The sequence below is a fragment of the Salmo salar genome, chromosome 15 (genome assembly GCF_965601325.2).
Source record: "Salmo salar chromosome 15, fSalSal1, whole genome shotgun sequence".
NCBI lineage: Eukaryota > Metazoa > Chordata > Actinopteri > Salmoniformes > Salmonidae > Salmo > Salmo salar.
The window spans coordinates 68,445,975-68,462,822 of NC_138305.1; the positions used below are offsets into that span (position 1 = coordinate 68,445,975).

Sequence of the window (16,848 nt, forward strand, 5' to 3'; positions counted from 1 at the left end):
CGTTGAGAGGTAGCCAGCAGCGACTCTTCGGCCCCAGAGAGAATCCAGATGGTTCTGTTGAAAACAACAGTAAAGATCTAAATGTCCAAAGGACCACCATCTACTCTGTCAACAATTCAACTTCCCACATAATTAGGTTTTCTTTCTGCAGCTCAGCTCAACTTTCAAAAATGACTGTGGTGAGGGAGGGTTGACTAACTAACTTTATTTTTGTTGCTTTGGGGAGGGTTGTGCATTTTTTTCCCTGGTTTTCATTCCCTGTTTTGCAGGTATTACTATAATTTCTTCCATTCGTGCCACATTTCCTCATCTGCTTGCATGCACCCCTATCAAGGTGTTTTAGTACTTCCCTTATGCACTGTGCTTTTCTGCACATTTACTATACCACAGGTCAATATAAGTCTACCAGCCGGTCTATCCTGCCTTCTATCCACCATTCATAGTGACCATAGTGGTAGGTGGATCGTTTGTCCAGATCTGCAATAGGCTAACTAGCAATTATACTACACGTAAAATAATTCAAAGCTGCACCAATTTTCGATATAAATCCATAAGAACAAAGAGGAATAGGTGATAGGCAGTGCAGGGGAGAGTCCAGGTACATCGTTGCGCATGAAAGAACATTGAAGACCTTAGACACGCAGCTCAAAAAACTCCCCTATTGATCTTGTTTAGGGACAATAAAATGATCCTACCTAAAGTAGTCTACAACATCACAATGCAATGAATAATTGCATTATTGTTTTTGAGTACAAAACTCTACTTAGGCTGTAAACTGCAGTGAAAATTTGAATAACTGCACAAAAGCTCTGTGATTTTAACTTTTCATTCCATTTGTATCTGTTGTAGGTCTACTCTACTCTTGACAGTTTATAAGGTCTAGAAATGCACAGTAGCAAGCCAATCTGTATTTTTACTTCTGATACTGAGATATGCTGTCTGTTGCAGATCATCATTTTTCCAAGCTTAATGCGCGCTCTGCCTCCTCTGAACCGAGCGGCTATTACTCCCGCACCTACAACCTAACTAGGGCTGTCCCCAACAAATAAAAAATTGTCCCTTCTTTAGACCAATCGATTGGTCGAAATGTTTTAACTTTTATTTTTCCATATATAGACACTGTATATTTTTTAAATCAAATCAGCTACATGCACTGAGCTTGTTTGATGCTTTAAGCGCACGGTTTGATTAAATAATTAAAACACACAAATGAGAGGGGGTCCGACCGCAATTTATTTGATTGTGACGGGCAGGGCTCAGATTTGCTGCTCTGTGTTAAAACAACATACAGCGAGCGACTGTGTGACTTGCACCCGTTGTCTCTTTCTCCTCCCTGCTGTAGCGACTACCACAGGACATTAAAAGTGTTTATCGCGCTGTCTGTGCTGCTGAAGCTGCAACATAATTATAGCCATTTCTGACTGAAAAATGTTTTTACCAAAATCCCTCATTTGTTTAGGGAAAACATTCCCTATTCCCCCAACCCTTGCTCTCTTTATGCATCACATCCACGTGACCAATAGGGCCTGACCTAATAGTATATCATAATCACATCAATAAATTTGTTATTACAAACTCTGAACACCGTATCAGCAAAATGGATGCAGAGGACGTGACAAATAAACTCAAAACGGGGGAATTTTTACTGATTGCTCAGGAGATAATGGGGAAGTCAGATGGGTGTAATACATTTGACTAGTTGTGGAAAATACTGGAGATAAAGAAAGTAAGGAGCAAGTGCTGCGTGCATATTGGGCTATTGCCAAACAGGTGCTGTTTGGAACAACGTAAACAATACTAAATAAATTACAAGTGTGTACCAGAGAGTCTGTTGTAAGCCTTTATTACAGCAAAGACAAAAAACAGTGTATTCATTTGTGAATGCAATTTCTGAAATGGAACAGTTTATTTACTGTTTATGCTAATTATTCAAGGGTTGCTTTGTTATTTTATAAAACTAAAATGCTTGATTGCATTTCAAATCACGAATGGCTCGCATGCTGTGAGATGAAATGAACAAATGAATGATTGATACAGTAGCCTATAGAAGTATTGAAATATAAGTAGGCCTAAGTTACGGTATTAAGAGTGAACAGGATGCGTTTTTAGGCCTACAGATCAATGGGGGTTATACAAGGCTGCAATACTAAGCCTACTAATGATGATGATGATATTAATTGTTATTATAATGATGATTATCATAATAGTAATAATAACAATAAGAAGGAGATCAACAAAAAGGAGGGTTGTTATTATTATAAATATAATTTCTGACAATTCGGAACAGTGTAAACAACACTAAATCAATTATAAATAGCACCAGAGAGGCTTTTCTAACGACAAAAAAAGTGTAAAGCCTTTACTACAGCATAGCAAAGATTAAAAACAGCCACATTTGTGAAATTGTTTATTTGACATGTGGTTGCATGAGGCTTGGTGCCCACGGAATCAGTAGGCTACTAAACGAATACTCAAACAGGCAACTTAAGCAGGATCTGTCTTATTCCTGTAGATACAGTATATATGGATGATTTATAAAGCCAGGCAGATTTAACAGTTAGGCTATAGAGATGATTAAGGGCTCCCGAGAGGTGCAGCGGTCTAAGGCACTGCGTCTCAGTGCTAGAGGCATCACTACAGACACCCTGGTTCGAATCCAGGCTGTATCACAACCGGCCATGATTGGGAATCCCATAGGGCGGCGCACAATTGGCCCAACATTGTCCGGGTTTGGCCAGTGTAGGCCGTCATTGTAAATAAGAATTTGTTCTTAACTGACTTGCCTAGTTAAATAAAGGTTACATTTAAAAAGTTGGTTTAGTCTTTCCTCACTTTTCTTAGACAATTAAGGCAAGGGCTGTTTTCTTGTCTCCTAACTCCACTGCTGCCCCCGCCGCATTGTTCTCAACAACAATATGCTGATCAACTTTGCTATATGCACATAGCAACATGGTCAAGGAAAAGGCGCCAATTCAACAGAGCACTGATGTTTTAGAACCGCGGACATCGACCACTATCTGTTACAAAACACCAAAAGTTGAATGACATTCAGAGATTGTCATGCCAAGCCTTCGATACTGGATAAAAGGTAGGGAGGGATCTATTTTCTGTTTGTTGAGATTGACATAGTCTATTTGATTGTGGTGTCCCAAAGTTGGTAATCGGTATGCAGTTATGCTTTTCTTATTGGTTGTCTGGTGCATTGGCACAGAAACCTGTTGGTGCATATATTTTATATAATTATAAATATAGCACCAGAATGTTGAAAATCGGATTTGCCCCCTAGCTGATCATTGTCTGCAGCCGGGTCTGATCGTAGTGTAAAGATACAGGCAGGTAGAGTGAGCTCATCCGTGGTGGTCGGTGAAAACTCAACCCTTCTGGCCTGTAGCCCTGCGTGGCATCGACTGTGAAAAGCATGCTGAAGTGGCAAAGTCGATATCGACTTTTGTAAACACAGGGTCACTACAGTTCTTATTTGTGTTTTTTGTTTTGTTTTACAGTACAAAGGGAGGTTCATGTGAAAATATTTTTTACGTTAGGGGGGATTTATGACACCTCGAGATGGACTCTCCCCCCCCCCCCCCCCCCCCCATAACTATCCCTTTCAGTAAGTAACTCAAGCAATTTCCTGTCCATTCATAATTAATGAAAATGCAGAGGAAGGTACTCCGTGTGAGGGAAAATGGCTAGGCGATCAGTGTGCACATAAATGTAGCTATATTGGCCCGGAGTGCTGTGTTCCAGAGAACAGCCATGTACAGAGCAGTTTCCCTTAACGGTAGAGTGGCATTTGTGCAATTTCACGTTAATGGAATTACGCTTTGACTCACATTTTTCACTTTAAAATGTATGCCAAACAAAAACCATTGGTTTCAAAGTTTAACAAACCATTAGTGATGGGAAAAAAATAGATAGTTACACTTCGGGATATTATTTTTGATGATATTGTTTTGACAATATCGCAATTTGTTTTGTGCTAGTCGTCTGTACCTGTACCAAAACTACAGTATGTTTCCTTCATAGTGTCGGGGGTTCACCTTGGGGTCATGATAGGGGCTGAACCAAATGTTTGATGTATTATAATAATTGATTATGCTTATTAATAGAAGGGGAGGGGTTATAAGACCCCTCCCTCCATACATTTATAGGGTTCTAGACTACAGATGAACTATATATATATATATATATATATATATATAAATATATATATATATATATATATATATATATATATATATATATATATATATATATATATATATATATATTATAAAGGTTTAATATTGTTCCACAGTCTTTTCTAATCTCTGCCTCTTATAAAGAAACTGTCTGAGAAATGTGTGACTGAGACAGAACTCTGTAGGGGTGTGTAAGAGATTAGAGACTAGTCAGACATTCCACTATAAATCAACTTGGGGAGTGGACATTTACTACTATTTTAGATAACACTAAAACTCTTGTTTTATATAGCTGTGTAGGCATGGTTTTGGTCTCATGAGTAGAAGGTAATGACATAGGCAGTGCAGAACAATTTGCAGAACTTACTCGGAAACATGCGTGCTATGTTCCTGTTGTCAACTTCTGTCTGCAATTGCATTAATAAATGAATGATTGATTTACTTAAAGATATTGCCTGATTGCTAATTTCGCCAATGATTGACAAGGAACGAACCCCAACATTAGCTTGTTCTCGATCTTCTTTTGAAATAGTGAGGCAATTTGGTTTCAGCACTTTTTTATTTTACATGACTGATCAAAACGTGTTTTCTCATGTCTCGCTTGTCCCTCTGCAGCAGACATATGGTGAGCAATATGATTGGAACATCGAAATGCAATAAAATCACAGTATCGAATCGCAATACATATAGAATCGTGAGAATCGCAATACGTATTGTATCAGCACCAAAGTATCGTAATAATATCGTATCGTGAGGTCCCTGGCAATTACCCAGCCTACAAACCATATAACTCTATGCACAAGGTCTACTTTGAATAATTTACACAAATGTTCACAAAAACACATTTACTGGAAGAACTGTGCAGATGCAAAATTTGGTAATAGAATTACGGTAAAATCTCGCTCAGTTTTTTTATGAGACCACGGTTTCTGAATTGAGATTCAAAGATGTCTGCAGAAGGAATGGGGTGTCAGCGACCTACAGTAGGTGAAGTGGATTTACATCCGGTAACGGAATTACGGGTCCCTGATCTGTACTATACAGAATGCATAATTATGGATACGAATATCATTCTCTTCATGGTGATGTATCCTGAATAGGTACACAAAGGTAGAAATATGTAATGTCCTTATTTTGCATATTTGGTTATTATTCTACGCACTGGCTATTATTGTAATGAGCTCCGCCCCCAAACAAGACCACATTTGGTTGGTCCAGACCAAATCTAAAACAATTATAGATGTCTATGTTTAACAAGTTTGGACATCACACATGGTACAGTACTGGTTGATTTACTTTTTTTCAAATCCAATGTATTTTCCACGTTCATTCTAGGTCACAATACACCCCCAAATTAATTGAAACCCTCCCTCAAGAAGTGAGCACTATCCTCTTCCCATACAGACCTTGTAAAACTGTTTTTGTTACTTAAAGGTTGAAATGAGGAATTCTAACCACTAGCTTTGTCTTGGGTTCTCTGGAGTATCTAAAAAAAATGTGGAGCTCCATTCCAGCACAGCTTGTGGCCAACGGGAGCTATGCCTCTATCATTATAAGCATGGTGGCACGGTGGGGATATTGTTATCTCTCCAATCGAATGTGGATCTAATTGCGTTGTATTCTTTGCAAATATTGTTATTGTTATTATTGTTGTAAGATATATTGTCAGGGATTTTAATTTGGTTTCTTTGTTTCATGTGGTATTGTTGGTACAGTGCATTTGGAAAGTATTCAAACCCCTTGACATTTTCCACATTTTGTTACGTTCATCTTAATAATAACCTATAACGACAAAGCAAAAAATATATATATTTTTCAAATTTGAAACAAAAACTATCACATTTTACGTAAGTATTCAGACCCTTTACTCAGTACTTTGTTGAAGCACCTTTGGCAGCAAATACAGCCTCGAGTCTTCTTGGGTATGACGCTACAATCTTGGCACACCTGTATTTGGGGAGTTTCTCCCATTCTTCTCTGCAGATCCTCTTAAGCTCTGTCAGATTGAATGGGGAGCGTCGCTGCACAGCTATTTTCAGGTCTCTCCAGAGATGTTCGATCGGGTTCAAGTCCGGGCTCTGGCTGGGCCACTCAAGGACATTCAGAGACTTGTCCCGAAGCCACTCCTGCGTTGTCTTGGTGGCTGTGTGCTTAAGGTTGTTGTCCTGTTGGAAGGTGAACCTTCACCTCAGTCTGAGGTCTTGAGCGCTCTAGAGTAGGTTTTCATCAAGGATCTCTCTGTACTTTGCTCCGTTCATCTTTCCCTCGATCATAACTAGTCTCCCAGTCTCTGCCGCTGAAAAACATCCCCACAGCATGATGCTGCCACCATCATGCTTCACCGTGGGGAAGGTGCTTGTTTTTCATGGTCAGAGTCTTTAGGTGCCTTTTGGTAAACTCTAAGCGGGCTTTCATGTGCCTTTTACTGAGGAGTGGCTTCCGTCTGGCCACTCAAACATAAAGGCCTGATTGGTGGAGTACTGCAGAGATTGTTGTCCTTCTGGAAGGTTCTCCCATCTCCACAGAGTACTTTGCTCTGTTCTTCTTTCCCTCGATCCTGACTGGTCTCCCAGTCCCTGCCGCTGAAAAACATCCCCACAGCATGATGCTGCCACCACCATGCTTCACCGTAGGGATGGTGCCAGGTTTCCTCCAGATGTGACGCTTGGCATTCAGGCCAAAGAGTTCAGTCTTGGTTTCATCAGACCACAGAATCTTGTTTCTCATGGTCTGAGAGTCCTTTATGTGCCTTTTGGCAAACTCCAAGTGGACTGTCATTTGCTTTTTACTGAGGAGTGGCTTCCCTCTGCCACTCTACCATAAAGACCTGATTGGTGGAGTGCTGCAGAGATGGTTGTCATTCTGGAAGGTTCTCCCATCTGCACAGAGGCACTCTGGAGCTCTGTCAGACTGTCCATCAGGATCTTGGTCACCTCCCTGACCAAGGCCCTTCTCCTTCTCCCAAGGCCCCCCCCCCCCCCCAGGAAGAGTCCAAACTTCTTCCATTTAAGAATGGAAGTCACTGTGTTCTTGGGGACCTTCAATGCTGCAGACAATTTTTTGGTACCCTTCCCCAGATCTGTATCTCGACACAATCCTGTCTCGGAGCTCTATGGACAATTCATTCAACCTCATGACTTGGTTTTTTTCTCTGACATGCACTGTCAACTGTGGGACCTTTATATAGACAGGTGTGTGCCTTTCTAAATCATGTCGAATCAATTGAATTTATCACAGGTGGACTCGAATCAAGTTGTAGAAACATCTCAAGGATGATCAATGGAAACAGGATGGACCTGAGCTCAATTTCAAGTCTCATAGCAAAGGGTCTGAATACTTATGTAAATTTTTAATAATGTGTTGTATGATTTGTTAAATTTTGAAATCAGTGGTTTCTTTTTGGCATACATTTTAAAGGGAACAATTTGATTCTCCGTGTAATTCAGTTTCCGTGTAATTGGCCTAACTTATCTGTTCAGTTTGGTCTTTTCTATTGTAGGCAACTCTTAGCAAAGTGCTCGGTGCTGCAGGGTCCCTGTAATATGTCTTATATAACACTATACTTAATCACTGACTGAATGAAGAAACCAAGCTAGATAGCTAGTCATTTATATTGTCATATCGTCCTTGATTAATTGTTTCAATTCGATTTTTCCATATACTGTGCGCTATTATTGAATGTCAGTTAATCAATTCATTGTAAGTTAATTTATATTAACACAGTAATCTATTGCCTCTTTGTTTTTCAGATCTGAATGTGACAGCTCCAGAATGGTCAGGTATGTACATCATTACTCATGATGTAATGCACGTATTCAGGTAGCACTTTATTAACTCAGAGAAAGACACACAAAGAAAGAGTGTCCTTGGTCACTGTTTTCCTCTCTCTCTCTCTCTCTCTCTCTCTCTCTCTCTCTCTCTCTCTCTCTCTCCTCATTCTCGATCTCTCTTGAGTAGGCTCTGGTTCTAGATAACACATGATGTCCTACATTCTCCAGTCTATAGCTGACGGACCCTGTGATAAAACATGCTACAGTAGCAGAGACATGAGTGATTGTCCTCAGGTGATGATAGTAGCAGCTAGGTGCTGATGACGTCTCTCAATGTCCACTAGTGGCCATTATGATGGGGAAAATTATGGGTTTGAGTGTTGAGTGCAACCCAAGGTTGCATTGAGGTTGTGTTGAGTGCAACCCACGACTGCATTGAGTACAATTAACTGTTGTATTTTAGTTTCCGTATACAGTCACTGTGGCATGAGATTTATATGGGAGTGTCTCAGTAAATGTGAAGCAGTAGAGTGATTTAAAGCTGGAATAAGCATACATCATTGATGTGATGTGCCTAGGGCTGGAAAACATGACTGGCATGTTGAGTAGAGGTGCTTTGTTTCCCAGTCCCTAGTAAATAAACCCAGTTGTCTCCAGCTCCTTCTCTCCATAGTATATAGATGTAATATCTTGGGTAAGCAGCACATATGCTCCTGTTAAGCAGATGGTGAATTACACTCTTCCTCCTGCCTCTCAAGTGTTGTCTGTCTGAGAATGGAGAGAACCCTAGAGGAGCTGAGTTTGTGTTGTTGATATACATTGGTGTAAAAATACTTTAAAGTACTACTTAAGTCGTTTTTTGGTATCTGTGCTTTACTTTACCATTGATATTTTTGACAACTTTTACTCCACTACATTCCTAAAGAAAATAATGTACTTTTTACTTTTCCCTGACACCCAAAAGTAATTCACACACTACTGTCTCTGATGTGGCGGACTCACTAAACACAAATGCGTTTTTTGTAAATGATGTGTTGGAGTGTGCCCCTGGCTATCTGTAAATTAAGAAAACAACAAGTTTGCTTAATATAAGGAATTTGAAATAATTATACTTTTACTTTTGATACATAAGTACAACACTTTCATTTACTTGTGGTACTTATGTATATTTAAAACCAAATACTTTTAGACTTTTACTCAAGTAGTATTTTACTGGGTGACTTTTACTTGAGCTATTTTCTATTCAGGTATCTTTACTTTTAGTATGACAATTGGGTACTTTTTCCACCACTGTTGATATACAGATGAAGTCGGAAGTTTACATACACCTTAGCCAAATACATTTAAACTAAGTTTTTCACAATTCCTGACATTTAATCCTAGTAAAAATTCCCTGTCTTAGGTCAGTTAGGATCACCACTTTATTTTAAGAATGTGAAATGTCAGAATAATAGAGTGATTTATTTGAGCTTTTATTTATTTCATCACATTCCCAGTGGGTCAGAAGTTTACATACACTCAATTAGTATTTGGTAGCATTGCATTTAAATGGTTTAACTTGGGTCAAACGTTTCGGGTAGCCTTCCACAAGCTTCCCACAATAAGTTGGGTGAATTTTGGCCCATTCCTCCTGACAGAGCTGGTGTAACTGAGTCAGGTTTGTAGGCCTCCTTGCTCGCACACGCTTCTTCAGTTCTGCCCACACATTTTCTTTAGGATTGAGGTCAGGGCTTTGTGATGGCCACTCCAATACCTTGACTTTGTTGTCCTTAAGCCATTTTGCCACAACTTTGGAAATATGCTTGGGGTCATTGTCCATTTGGAAGACCCATTTGCGACCAAGCTTTTAAGTTCCTGACTGATGTCTTGAGATGTTGCTTCAATATATCCACATAATTTTCCTCCTCATGATGCCATCTATTTTGTGAAGTGCACCAGTCCCTCCTGCAGCAAAGCACCCCCACAACATGATGCTGTCACCGCCGTGCTTCACGGTTGGGGTGGTGTTCTTTGGCTTGCAAGCCTCCCCCTTTTTCCTCCAAACATAATGATGGTCATTATGGCCAAATAGTTCAATTTTTGTTACATTAGACCAGAGGACATTTCTCCAAGAAGTGCAATCTTTGTCTCCATGTGCAGTTGCAAACCATAGTCTGGCTTTTTTATGGCAGTTTTGGAGGAGTGGCTTCTTCCTTGCCGAGTGGCCTTTCAGGTTATGTCTATATAGGACTCATTTTACTGTGGATATAGATACTTTTGTACCGGTTTCCTCCAGCATCTTCACAAGGTCCTTTACTGCTGTTCTGGTATTGATTTGCACTTTTCGCAGCAAAATACGTTCATCTCTAGGAGACAGAACACGTCTCCTTCCTGAGCGTTATGACGGCTGCGTGGTCCCATGGTGTTTATACTTGCGTACTATTGTTTGTACAGGTGATCGTGGTACCTTCAGGCATTTGGAAATTGCTCCCAAGGATGAATCAGACTTGTGGAGGTATACAATTCTTTTTCTGAGGTCTTGGCTGATTTCTTTTGATTTTCCCATGATGTCAAGCAAAGAGGCACAAATATATCCACAGGTACACCTCCAATTGACTCAAATGATGTCAATTAGCCTATCAGAAGCTTCTAAAGCCATGACGTCATTTTCTGTAATTTTCCAAGCTGTTTAAAGGCACAGTCAACTTAGTGTATGTAAACTTCTGACCCACTGGAATTGTGATACAATGAGTTATAAGTGAAATAATCTGTCTGTAAACAATTGTTGGAAAAATTACTTGTGTCATGCACAAAGTATATGTCCTAACCGACTTGCAAGAACTATAGTTTGTTAACAAGAAATGTATGGAGTGGTTGAAAAGCGAGTTTTCATGACTCTAACCCAAGTGTAAACTTCTGACTTCAACTGTACATTTGATTCAGGCCATCTCTGTTCATTCCTCCCATGTTATTTGTTGCGCTCCGGCCACTTGCGTTACGTACTGGCTGTCCTCTCTTACTGAGGCGAAGGTGAAAGAGAGGGCTGAGCCCCAGAGGTGTCTGCCTCTCGTTGTCTTTTCGTGTGTGTGTGTGTGTGTGTGTGTGTGTGTGTGTGTGTGTGTGTGTGTGTGTGTGTGTGTGTGTGTGTGTGTGTGTGTGTGTGTGTGTGTGTGTGTGTGTGTGTGTGTGTGCTCACCCTCTGAGCAGCATCGCCAGCAGAGCCAGTGTACTGAAGATACTGCGTGTCTGCCAGGGACTCAAACTGTGAAACACAAGAGACTTGGGCCTCTATTCAATCAGCTATCAGACTTTCTGAGATAACTGGCCAATAACCCATCCCGCTAATTAAGCCTTTATCCACACACGGGTAGTGTCAATCATCATAACTACAGTAGCAGCCGCTATTTCATCTACACTTTTAGTCATCCAAGAGCTAGTATGCATCGACTGCTACCACTGCTAATACACTCCCCAGACAGAAATTCACGTTGTGTATATGTCTATAGTCTTTCTACATCAATACGTAAAACTAGGGTCCGGCTGAGTGAAATTGGTTCAATATCCACCACTACGTTCAGCACTAATACAGTCCCAAGACTACCAGCACAGGCCTACAGCCTCACAGTATGGGATGCCGTTTGGGTCTTTGAGTGTGATAAAAGATACAAGTCAAATAACAATATTTGACGCGTCTTATAAACTGATAATTTGACGTGTCAAATAACAAAATTATATTTTAGAATGTTGTGTGCGGCGAATCTGCATTAGCAAGCCAAGTGTCACCACTACGGTCAGTAGCACTGTCAAAGCTGTAAATAATAAGTCTGCAAACAAGCACACACACCAGTCACAATGTGTTTAAAATACCGCGTTGGTAATAAGCCATTATTTGTTAGATCCAATGGGAAAATGTCTGTGTGAGCATTTGAAATAAGATCAGGCTCAAATGAGCAGGATAAAAATTGTTAGCTTGGTAGTCTAACATTCTCCCTGACATGCAACCATCCCAGAGGCAGGGGAGATAGGAAGGTGATCCTGCTGCTTCTGCCTGCCAGCTAGCTAGATAACAAACTAAACAAGTTAGCCAGCTACAGCACCTAGCCCTGTTGCCCCATGCTAACATTATAAGCATGACTAAGCATGGGATCATTGCCCAAATACAAAAACTGTCTTATAAATTAGGAGTATTTTAGATGATGACACCTAGCTAGATAGTAGCTATAACGTTAGTTAGCTAGCTAACTGAAACAGATTGTTGTTTTGCTGTGTTTTTGGAGGAGAACATTGTTTGCATCCAACAACTAACTAGCTTTTTTCTGACCAGCACTGTCCGAGAGCTTAGGGAAGTGTGTGTCTGCCTCGTGCGGCAGCGGGAGGTGCCCAAAAAAGCTTTACCAGAATCATAGCATACATATCGGTGAATCGCTATGAAATATGGTGATGGAGTAATCAATGTGTAATCACTATGTCCAAAATTCATGAACGTGTTAAATTATTATGTGATGTGCAGTCACATTCAGGTCCTGAATGGTCAACAAGCTTACTTGGCACATCAAATAGTGTTATTTGACATGTATCTTTTTTGACACGTAAAGACCCAAACAGTGCTCTATATCACAGACCCTAGTCTTTCCCTTTTGATATACAATACTGAAGCTCAAAGTAAGCCAGGCTCTTCAAATTCAAAACCACTCCACAGCCACTGAGGTACCACTCTCCTGCGACACTCACTAGGCTCATAGTCATATTGCAAGTCTCTTGCATGTTAATATGCAGCTACACCATGACCTAAACTGAGCCTGGCTGTTTAAAATCTTGTGCATTACATACCTAGTTAGCTAGCTCTCGCTATCATTAAACATGGAAAAGTCATTGTACCTGAGGATTTGGCTTTTCTTTTCTGAGGTGAGGTACTGTAGCTGACAGTGAGCGGACGTGAAGAGGAACTAATGAGCGAAGAATAACATGGCTGTGATTAATTGGCCTTCTCCGCTAATCAAAATGGATGGCTTCATTCAGATGTGATTAGGAGCCAGCAGTGTGAGAGACTGACTGACTGCTGGTGTGAACAGCCTCAGAACAGCCTCAATGACCTGGTTTTGATGTGTAAAGCAGCACTCGTTCATAAACCCTGACTAGCAGGGAACAATAAGCTGGAGGGAGCTGGAGAGATCACCAGCAGTCACAGTCAGACAGACACTCAGTACAGTACGAGGGTTGGGGATGAATGAAAGCAATGTTCATCTAAGAGTGATAAATGTTTGAATAACACTTCCTGTTTTTCAGAGTGCAAATAAGTATGTTTGTGTGTGTTTAACAAAAGGGTAGTTACATTATCCTACAAATTCCGAAACACAGGAACTACAGGTAAATGCATAGTAATGATCAACTCTCTACCATCTCTGTAGATTGAATCCAATTATCATTGTTATTATGAAACTATTTGATCATACAACATCCATATAGTTTCCAGTCGTAGTAGCCATTCGTTGTCGTTCTGTTTTCCTGAATGAGGTTCCTCCTGTGACATGGGGAGGAATAATATGGGTCCAAAGTGGATTGACAATGAGTATGTTTGCATGCACACTAATAATTCAATATTAAACTGATTATGGCAGAATGCAGAGAATGGCATTAGTCATGAAAACAGTATTATTAGGGGAATTGTTCTTCTTGCAAAGCAGGTGGCACATCAAGTGTTTTAAACAAACTATTATATTAACCCGACTATCTACAATAGTCACATTATTGTGTGCCTATAACCATGCTCAATGTGGTGATGCCTGCCTGCTTGTTTGCCTGCCTTTTTATTTTACCTTTATTTATCTAGGCAAGTCAGTAAGAACAAATTCTTATTTACAATGACGGCCTACCGGAGAACAGTGGGTTAACTGCCTTGTTATGGGGCAGAACGACAGATTTTTACCTTGTCAGCCAGGGGATTTGATCCAGCAACCTTTCGGTTACTGGCCCAACACTCTAACCACTAGGCTACCTGCCACCCCAACTCTGTAGAGGCTCATTGGAAGCGCTTTGCAATGAGGCCTGACAGAATCAGTGGCTTTTCATTCCCTTGTCATTCTCAGCAGGGAGGTGTGGACTGAAATAGAGAGGGATTAGAAAACCTAACTGTTATTACTGTGAAGGAGAGAGAACAATGCACCGGCTCTGGTCCCTCATGTTCAGGCCAATGCCGCCTTATTATGTGTTAAAACATCAGTAGCTGATGAAGACACCACTGTCATGTTTTGTAGCATGTACATACTGTAGCATAATGATGTGATGATGGTAGTTGAATGAATGTGCAATTATACAGAATTTCACCTTTTTCAGATAATGTTTTAGCACTTCACACATGAAGTGACCTCGGTTAGGGCGAGTGGTAAATCTTAGATGGACAGCTATTACACAGACCTGGAATAATGTTGCATTTGAACCTCAGGGCTATATCAACAGGGGAGCAGGACATGTCTGTGACAGGGTGACCACAGTAAGACAGAACTGTTTAACCTACTGTTTAACCTGCAAGCTTGCACCTTGCTCAGTCACAGTGCGATGCCAGGAACTGTCGCTGCATGCGGACTCACTGTGGTCCCTGGGTGGAAGAGGAGTCTACTGTACTCTGCTGCCACTGCACCTTGCCTCTGGATTCATTAGAAGTGTTCTCCAGGGAAACATTTGAAACGTTTTCCCAACTGCACTTCATTGGGATCAAACAAGGTTGTCCTCTACTACTCATGAGCGTATATCTCATCGCCATGGAGAGTGATGGTGAACTTTGATAACAGCCCACTGAGGAGGAGATTGTCCTTGAGTTGTACTCCCTCCATCCTCTGTTTAAAACACACACAGGCCACTGTACTGAAAACATTCTGGACAAATGATTAAGCTGTAAGGCATGAGAACCCAGGGATTATCATGTGAATAATTCCCTACTAAGGGCTGATTTTAAGAGATTCTGAGATACTGGAACCGGCGCGCCTGGCGCCTGCGATCATACCATCCTCAAAGTTGCTTAGGTCACTCATTTTGGCCATTCTAACATACAATTGAACAGTAACTGAATGCCTCAATGCCTGTCTGCCTCCTTTATATAGCAAGCCATGGTCACGTGACTCACTGTCTGTAGGAGTGAGCACTTCTCGTGAACAAGTGGTGTACCTAATAAAAATGGCATATATAATGTGCATATATAGAGAGTTGGGCTAATGCAGTTTCTGTTTTAATGTTTCGAGAGCGCCACTTTCACCTCCATAGCCTTTGCTAAGTGATACTTGACACTTTCTCGTTGTGCTGTTTATTTCTGATAGTTTTCAAAACCTATGAAAAGCAGATATGCAATTTGTTGATACCACAACACAGTACAGATTTGGATTCACATTATCCCGAATTCGAATCAATAAAAATGTCTGTTAAATTTGCTGCTCTGTTTTGCTTGTTTACAGCATTGTTGCACATGGTCAGACCAGTGGTCTGATTCAAGATCACTTTTTGAGTCAAAATGCAAGCCGAGATCTACCGCTCAAAAACGTAAGCCTATCCAACATGAACCAATTAAAAATAGTTATGTTGCAATGAGGTTTGTGCAGTAGTCTATAGGACCAATACATTATCACTGCATATTATCTATGCTTGAATTACCCTGCCAATTTTGTTTTTCTCAGACCATTTTGAAATTATACTTTAAAAAAATGTGGTGTACATTGCATTCGGAAACTATTCAGACCCCTTGACTTTTTACACATTTTATTATCATTTTATTATTTTCCATTCATAGTACATAACAATGATACAATTTCAATTCAAAGTGTTTAATGCAGGCCTGAATCACAATATCTACTGTTCTCTGGGCGGCAGATAGATGGCAGTATAGCGCAGCTGTTGAACAGAAGGCCGAAATAGAACGCAACTGCTCAGCTACAGCAACCGACACATCAGTTTGCTACTAGCTATTTTTGCAGTCTGGTCGACATGGAACGATTTATTGTAAAAAAGAAACGTAAATATATTGACAAGGAAAATGAGGGGGAAGAGATGGAGAACGTGACAGCTGTGAACGAACAAACAGCAGGAGAACCAGGAAAATCATAGCAGCGGGAAAATGCAGCTAGCTTACGTAGCTAAGAGAAGGATATGGTTGATTCAAGAAGAACACAGAAAGTTCCAAAAGAAATGGACAGACAAGTATTTTTTTGGTTCTGCATAATAGGACTAGCTCACTTTGTCTTATTTGCCAGAAGGCATTCAATTGTTTTAAATGAGTAAATTTAGAGCGACATTTCCAGTCACACCATGTCCACTTTGACAAAACATATCCGCCACAAAGCAACCTCCAGAAATAACAACTCAAAAGACAGCTCAAAGGACAACAACAAATGATGGACAGATCTAGCATTGTTGCAGAGAAAACAACAGAGGCAAACAAGAAGGCCTTCACAGATGCGGAGATTGTCAAATAATGTTTTTTGGCCTCGGACATATAGAAGACGTAGGCGAGGACATCGGTAAGCAACTGATTACTGACATATCCGTGGCGCAGTGTTTTAGTATTGCGCTTGACGAAAGCACTAATGTAAGTGACATTGCCCAATTATGTGTTTTGGGTCCCCTTCCCTCAAAACGAGTCGTTCAGAGAGGAACTTTTATGTTTACTGCCCCTTCAGGGACAAACACGAGGATAGGATATTCTGAAAGCCCTTGTTACATTTTTTGCTGATTTAATTACATTTACATTACATTTAAGTCATTTAGCAGACGCTCTTATCCAGAGCGACTTACAAATTGGTGCATTCACCTTATGATATCCAGTGGAACAACCACTTTACAATAGTGCATCTAAATCTTTTAATGGGGGGTTAGAAGGATTACTTTATCCTATCCTAGGTATTCCTTAAAGAGGTGGGGTTTCAGGTGTCTGA

General features: G+C 40.5%; 1 protein-coding gene across 2 annotated transcripts in view; it reads left to right on the forward strand.

Annotated features, from left to right (window-relative positions):
• LOC106571902 (IQ motif and SEC7 domain-containing protein 1) overlaps positions 1-16,848 on the forward strand; it is a 197,755-nt gene that overhangs the window by 55,643 nt on the left and 125,264 nt on the right. For both annotated transcript variants that reach the window (XM_014145442.3, XM_014145449.3), the window contains exon 2: positions 7,931-7,960. In XM_014145442.3, coding sequence (XP_014000917.1) covers positions 7,931-7,960 — 30 coding nt within the window. The remainder of the gene's footprint in view (positions 1-7,930; positions 7,961-16,848) is intronic.